The following is a 7,627-nucleotide window of genomic DNA, read 5'->3' on the forward strand; positions in this document are numbered from 1 at the left end:
GTAGTCGATTTCCTAGGGTGGCGGAAGTCTGCGTTTACATCAGTTAGAGAAGTGTGCAAGAGGAAATAATGTATTTTGAAATCTGATTTTAAAAATGGAGGTAAAACGAGTCAATTTTAATTAAAGAAGTTTTTATATATTAAATATATATATATATGTATATATTAAACATGTTTTGCGTTTCTTTGTTTTTTTTTTAATGATTGGAAGCATTTCAACAGCCTGTCTGAAGCTGCTGTATGGTTCTTCTGAACTGTCGACGCGGGAATTATGGAACTGCATATGTAAATACTGTGTTTAAATGCTTTTATTTTTGCTAATGTGTAGTCCGTGTCTTTTGTGACAGTGAAAATAGCATAACCTAAACTTCACTTTATTAAGACGACATTCTTTAACTTAACAAATTGCGGAATTTAATAAAAGCACCTTTTTATTTGTCCTTTGAGCTTCCAAAAGATATTTTACTAAAATTAAGTTGCCGTGATAGTACAAAAAAAGTTTATTCATAAACCAGTTCACAGTAAAAAGGGTTGTGTGGTGGAATTTTTCCCTGTGGTTCTCATTAAAAATTTAAGTCTTAAGGTTAGCACTGACTGACCTGTCCTAACCCTAAGAAAAACAGTCAGCATTTGAACCCAATGTGTATATGAATACAGTGTTGTTGTTTTTAAAGGCTAGGATAAGATGAGAAGCTCTTTGAAAGCTCTGCAGATAGGATGAGTGTGGCTGACAGCCTCTACTCCCCCGAATCCACTGTCACATCACTGCTGGCAAGCTCTGGATACCTGAGGAGCTCTCTGCACACAGATGCCTCCCATCCCTCCATCACGTACAAAGATAGGCAGTATGGGTCGGCCACTGAGGCCCTGGACGCCTACATTAAAGACTTCGAGAGGAGCCAGGGCACTGCGGATCAAGCCAAAGAGGAACATCAGCTGAGCAAGGACGCTGTCAGCCATGTGTTGTCAAGACCAAGGTTCAGGAACAAGGATGGTAAGCTGGAATGCGATTGTTTTCTTTCAAATTTGAAGTGTTTATGCATAAAAAAAAATAGAGATGTAATATTTGAACTTCCTATCTCCTTTCGCTTCAGTGTGACTTTTGCCAGGTCATCTATCAAAGGGATTTTTAAATAAAATATAGACTAGCATTGACAAACACAAGGCAGAAAAAGGCTTTAGGTGAATGTTTTTGGAAAATGTGAAAAATTTGGGCAACAACATATTCATTTTCTTGTTGTGTTGGGGAAAAAGACAAATGAAGTTCTTGATCCTATTAAGTCTGAACTGTTTTTTTAGACTTCTGTTGTAGCAACCGTTCTCTGTGTTCTTTCTCTTCAGTTCTTAAAGAGAAGCTGTCAGAAAAGGAGCTGGATTTTCTGGATCTTCCCATTGACAGTCGTCGCACCAGAGACCCAGACCTTCTCAGTCTCACCACAGATGACCTCCTGGTCCTCCCCCCAGATGGCTCACTGCCGATTACCCGGACCTCTGTATTTTTGTCACGATCTGGACGACAGCATCCAGATGCCTTTTCCCATTCTAGGTCCGGTATGAGATCCTGCGCTGACCCCAGTCACACATCAAGGACATCTAATGGGGTCTTAGTGAAGGACACTTACATGCACCAGAAGAAGGCTGTAAGAAATCAAGAGCTTCAGGACGTTCTGTGTACACAGTCAGGTCACAGAACTACTACATATGAGAAACACAAACTATTCCTCTCAACTCATCTTAACTTGGAGAAAAGGAAACTCAACACCAACTCTGCCCATAATTATCCCAGGTGGCTGACTAGCCAGAAGTCAGAAATGGATTTTTCGGGGATTACTAGTGTCCCAGACATGAAATACCCTGCGTGGTTGAAGGACTGTGACCTTGCTTCAGATCTGAGCGGCAATGATGAAGCTGTGATAGAGGTCAGGCAGAGTCTCTGTCATACACAGAGGCCCACCACCCAGCCCAAAATCCCATCTTGGCTTGAAGACTTGGAAGCTTCTTATTATGAACTACAGCAAAATACAGATGACCGTCTGAGGGCAACCAGTGAGTCTGTGCGACGAATTGGACTACAGAAGAATGACTGTACTGTCTTTAAGGAAGAGGCAGGTCAGAATTCACTGCCTGAATTGAGGGAAGCATTTGCTGGACATCTGACTTCTGAAGAGACAAGAAGAATTGCCAATTATGATGAGCCCTTCAGAGGTACAGTAAGAGAGAAAGTAAATTTACAGCAGCTCATGTGAATTTTTCTTTCAGAGAATAGTTCATTGGGTTTTTTTTGCTAAAGGACACCCAGATACTGGAAGCAGGATACATATATTAAAATAAGGCTGAAATAAAAGTTCACTTATTTACACAGTGTTCGTTTTTATATAATTCTTTAAACTGCTTATAAGTCTTGTAATAAAAGTCTAGTTGAGGTTTTTGTTGTTGTTTTTTTTCAGATGACAAGATAGAGTTACTTATCCAGAAAGCTGAGAAGGCTCTGGCATCCCCATCTCTGGGGCTGAGCCGTTCTGAGAAAGAACATGGAAGCCCAGAGACTGAAGAGGTGCTGGATGCAGATCGTTCCTGGGATAATCCCCCCATCTCTTTGTTAGTGTGTCTTCCATTGTATTCAGATCGTATTTATCATTGATTTAAATCCTTCTTTGAATCTTCTTATGGAATCTTAAGTCTACAGAATGAACTCTTTTGCAAAACAGAGAGAAATAGACTATACAATGCGGCCCTATGTGAAGCAGTGTGGAGTAGCAGTTAAGTGCTCTCGACTTGTAATTGAAAGGTTGTTGGTTACAATCCTGCCTAGTACTCTGCTGTTGTGCCCTTGAGCAAGGTACTCCACAGGGATTGCACCAATATAGTGCCAATTTAAATAAGTGCTATCCAGGTGTCATTGTAAATTTTTCCTCAACTGACTTGTGAGGTTAAATAAAGATTTTTTTATTATTGAAGTAATACCCAGAACTACTCAGCAACAAAAAGAGCAAGATGAGCGAAATGGTCTCTTCTTGTTTGAATTCCTTGATATATTTTATTGTTCTGTATTCATCGATCACAGCTTTCTCTCTTCTTTGTCAGTTTTTCAATCAAGTTCAGATTGACGATATCACTAGTAATAGTGCAGAGATTTTCAATGATACAGTTGGAAATAAGAAATACCATGTATTTTAGCACTGTTATTAAGGTCTAACCATTTAAATATATACAATTGGATCTTCGTGCTAAATCTGCAAGTTACTTTTATACAAGTCTAGATTCCTGCAAAAAAGCACCCCCTGTTGTTAATATGTGCCATTGAAAACTGAGCTGTATTCTTTCCTCTTCTTATAGTAAGACTCCAGTGCCAGTAGGGGAGGCTGAAGAACTTCTAAATCCTACTGAAACAGCAAGAAGCAAGCTCATGGATAACTATATGTCTGACTGCAGAGAGGTTTGTCAAAATATACTTCTAAAGATAAATATAGGGAGTCTAACCTAATTTTCCCATTACAACATTAGTATGCTTAACCTTAAGCAAGGTTGGAAGTGACTAGGTCTCTTTTACTAAGGTTCTCATGTATTTTTATTATCTAATATGGTTAATTTATTCTATATAAAATGAGTAACAAAGTAATTCCATTTATATAGTCAGAAAACACTTTCTAGTTGTTTTGGTTGGTATCCATAAATGGGGATATTGCTGATAAAGGAAAAGGCAGGACATTTCATCTTGCAACTGACGACTTTTTAACACATTTTTCTCCTGTTCAAGATGAATGAATGACAAAACAGAAAGTCCATAGATTATAATGGAGAAAGAATGCCCATAGCCTATAATGGAACAGAAATTAAAACAGTGCCAATGCTATAATCCCTAACTCAGAGTTAATCAAATGTAAAGAAAGAGTCAAAATCAGGATAAGGAGGTGTGCCTCGAAAATAATTATATTTTGGGGTAGATAGGTAGCGTGTGTTGAAATTTGCAAAAGACAAGCAGCAAAACAAGAAAGAAATGGAGAAACATTGCTTGTTGGCTTTTGAATGCAAAGCAGCCAATCAGCCGATAAAGAGGAGTGGCAATTAGCAGCTCTGACAGGAGTCACAGTGTCACGTTATTGTAGGTCTTCCCCAAAATTAGAAACAAGTACAAAACATTGTCTACAAAGAAACAGAACAGAAAACAGCACATTTCCTCAGCCTGCATGAATTAGCTGTGCATTGGAAAGACTCTGTATGGAACATTATACTCTACCCAGATCTGCTTGTTTCATTTGGCTCTCGTGAGTGAGGCTCAAGCCCTCATTGACAGGAGTAAAAATTATCTCTCTCTTCCACAAAATATGATACCACCTTTAATCTTGATGGTAACTACTTATCACCTTATGTGATTTGCAATGTATCTTTAATTAGGGATCCAGTGTTTTCTGTTGCATTTTTTGTGCATTAAATAAATTCAAAAGATATCATGGAAATTCTGAGAGAGAAATTTTGCAGCAACTAGATGGTGACCAAGTACATGCCATACCTTTAGTTACTGACAGAGATAGAGGACATTTGTAGAAATTCAGCAAACTTATTCACAACTTTTACAAAATCTTATAATTTCAGATGAAGGAAATTGGATCAAGCAGCACGGTGATTTAAAGAATGACACAAAAGTGTTAAAAGATCACGTAAAGCAATTCATCAATAGCTCTTCATTGTCTTCTTTTCAAGAATTGTATAGCACTTTTTTGTCATTTTAGCTTTCAGCAGTACTTCGACAAACAACTTAAGATGTTCCGCATGCTATTTCAGCATGTTGCACAATGTGTTACTAAGAAATGTGCTTGCTTCCAAAACAACATAGCAGCTTCCTACAATATCAGTGAAAGCACACACAAAGTCTAACTGGAACAGCGTGTCTATTGACAGCATGGTGCTGGCAATGTTTTACATGCAAACATACTACATTCTACATTCATCAGTTTAGTACATATTTCTTTTTTTCTGGTTTTCCTGGCTCGTCATTGTGTAGAAAAGAAATGGCATTCCTTGTTATTTCACTTTTATTTTGTAAAATAGAATATTTGCTAGAAACTGTATTTTGGGTTTTAAGATTTGACAGCAGGGATCATAATCTTAGATCTGTTTTTTTTTCTTTTTGCTCCATTATAGTCTTTGAGCATTCCTTGTCCACTGTATTCCATTTTGTTATTTGTTTTAGTCTGTCCCCCCAAAAGGAGAGGTGGCCCATTTAGTAGTTAGTAAGTAATTTATTCAGGGATCTCATCCAGCCCTTTCTTTGAAGAAGCCAAAGTTGAAATCGTCTTTCAGACACGTGGCTGGGTAGCCTCTTCTACACACCCACAATCCTTTGGCTGAAGAAGTGGCTCTTATTACTGAGTGGAACTTGCACTTAGTTTCCACTTGGGCCTCCTGGTTCATCATCATCATCATCATCATCTTAATGCATGTTTGAAGAGCTTTCTCAGAGAGAGACAAAATATTTGCCATTAGTTGTAATAATAACATAATAACTAATAACAGTTTAATGCATCATACAGTATAGAATGTATTATAAATTGGGAAGTTTGAAAGGTTGTATGAGGAACGGGTTATACAGTATTAATACTCCAGTTGAACACTAGTACTACAGTGTTCAATTCTAAAGTTTTGACTTCACATGAATGATGACCATGGGGCTGGAAGAATCTGATGTTTTATTTCTAATGATCTGTTCTCTAATTAAAGGTTACAGGTTCCTCTTCATCAGGTTACAGCAGCAGGAAGCATCCCGGGCCTGTAGAGGCACTGAAGCACATGCTGTTCAGCTTGCAGGCTGTGGAGCAGCGTGTCAGCCAAGAACACACAGGCCAGCACCAACAGGACAATTCCAAGGTAAGGACCTCTGGGACAAATCGGTGCATTGCATTTCCTTGTTGTGTAGAAAATAAATAAGATACTCCTTGCTAATAGAGGTGGAGTAAATTTACAGGAAGAGATACCTTCTTTAAATAATCTAAGCACACTTTGTTATTCTCTGTTAAATCACAATGCTTTGTACAGTTTATATTTGTTATCACCTATTGCATGTTTTTGTTTCAGGAGAAAGCCCATGGTGCAAATACTGCATCTTACACCAGAGGCTGAAGAAGCTAATCTGAGCATCTCAGTCACACAGATTGCATTCTGTTTGTGTAATTGTCTGGCCCTTTTGGGGAGCAGTGTAGTTAGCAAACACTCGTCCTCCAGTCTACTGCTTCCTGTTTTTTCTTCTTCTTTATTTCTAGGTGTTAGCAGTCTGCTTAGAAAATTAGTAAGTTAGTTAATGCAGATTATCCTAGGTATATGGTACTGTTGGAATTACATGTCTTCTGAGCCCCATTTGTGTCATGCTGTAGGAGATGGAGCTGTTCTAAGGCTTATATTTTCTATGCCTTTTCTGACTTCCTTTTTTTGTATGAACAGGCGGGAGGATTTTTGTCTGTCACAATATTAAAGTTCCTTTGGTATCAACCGTCAACTGTGAAAATAACCACAAAAGTGAAATCTTTATCTTTATATAGATTAATTCCAAACCAACACTGGAGAATTATGAAACAGCTCTGGGTAGTCAGTCTTTGCAGAGGTAAGAGCTATTTATTCTCTGCATTTGTCATATTTTGATGAGATTGTACTAAAAATATACGATTCCGTCATTACTAGTTTAGCACATTCTTGCATAAATTTAGATTTTAGTTTAATAGATTTATATTGTTCATATATTGGTATCTTAGTGTTCATTCAGGTAATTGTTTTCTTCAATTGCAATATTTTGTGAGTTGTGAACAAGTTGTGAATTTGAAATTGCTCCTTTTTTGTTCCTTTAAGCCTCAGGACAGTACAAAAACACTTTTTATTCCAATCAGGATTTGCTTAGTGAGGGAGAATAAATGTCAGTCATTTAACCCAAGGAGAGGGTTAACTTTGACTTGCACATCAAATGTAAGTAGAGATGACACTGGACCTATGGAATCCAGTCCTCAAACAAATTAGTCTCATTTATCAGTCTTCGACAACAAACTGTATTGGTGGAACAGACATTCTATTCTACAGCATAATAATACCTTTAATTACATATTTATTATATCTACTGCAGAGAACTGACTTCTCATAACATGACTCCTGAATAAAAAATGTGTGGTTGCAGGGCCTTGTACCATTTGGGAAGACTGAAGAACCTTGTTGACGATATGAAGGAAAAGGAGGAAGACGACGAGCTGGTTCAGAATGAGAATCACTTCGACTTTGAGGATACTAAAAAACCTTAAACACTGTCAAAGAGAAAATATATTTTTCGGGAAGTTTTTTGCACTTTTTAACAAACTTTCTATCTTTGCCACTGTAAGCTTGATATTCAAGAGCTAACAATAAAACTGTATTTTTAGTGATTATATATGTGATTTTTTACAACTTGATATAAATAAAGTTTGTGTAAAGTGGTACAGCGGTTAGTATTGGCATCTGGCAGTACTGTGGTCCTGTGTTAAATTTCTGAACCTTCGGCTGCTATATGCATGGCGATTGTGTTTACGTGGGTTTCTTCTAGGTGCTCTGCTTTCCTCCCACACTTCAAAGACATACCATTAGGTTAATTGGCTTCTGTGAGAATTTGGCACAGG

At 37.7% G+C, this 7,627-nt stretch overlaps 1 protein-coding gene across 2 annotated transcripts; it reads left to right on the plus strand.

Annotated features, from left to right (window-relative positions):
- Positions 1–16: 16 nt before the first annotated feature.
- On the plus strand, positions 17–7,397 carry c3h18orf54 (chromosome 3 C18orf54 homolog). 2 transcript variants are annotated; one of them, XM_015361362.2, is made up of 9 exons: positions 17–100; positions 211–284; positions 674–993; positions 1,341–2,204; positions 2,447–2,597; positions 3,336–3,435; positions 5,718–5,864; positions 6,533–6,594; positions 7,156–7,397. In XM_015361362.2, exons 3-9 carry the CDS (start codon positions 717–719, stop codon positions 7,274–7,276), a joined length of 1,722 nt encoding a protein of 573 aa, XP_015216848.2. In that variant the 5' UTR covers positions 17–100; positions 211–284; positions 674–716; the 3' UTR covers positions 7,277–7,397. The 2 variants fall into 2 exon arrangements, with proteins under 2 accessions (XP_015216848.2, XP_006626711.2); XM_006626648.3 differs by lacking the exon at positions 211–284 and having other exon boundaries at positions 22–100.
- The last annotated feature ends 230 nt before the right edge of the window (positions 7,398–7,627 follow it).

This window comes from Lepisosteus oculatus, chromosome 3 (assembly GCF_040954835.1).
Source record: "Lepisosteus oculatus isolate fLepOcu1 chromosome 3, fLepOcu1.hap2, whole genome shotgun sequence".
Taxonomy (NCBI): domain Eukaryota; kingdom Metazoa; phylum Chordata; class Actinopteri; order Semionotiformes; family Lepisosteidae; genus Lepisosteus; species Lepisosteus oculatus.

What these genes read in the sequence shown, in the direction of transcription:
- c3h18orf54 (XM_015361362.2), top strand. Translation starts at nt 717, where the DNA reads ATGAGTGTGGCTGACAGCCTCTACTCCCCCGAATCCACTGTCACATCA. An exon ending in TTATGATGAGCCCTTCAGAG is followed by an intron (nt 2,205 to 2,446) that starts GTACAGTAAGAG and finishes GTTTTTTTTCAG; the next exon opens with ATGACAAGATAGAGTTACTT. An exon ending in ATATGTCTGACTGCAGAGAG is followed by an intron (nt 3,436 to 5,717) that starts GTTTGTCAAAAT and finishes CTCTAATTAAAG; the next exon opens with GTTACAGGTTCCTCTTCATC.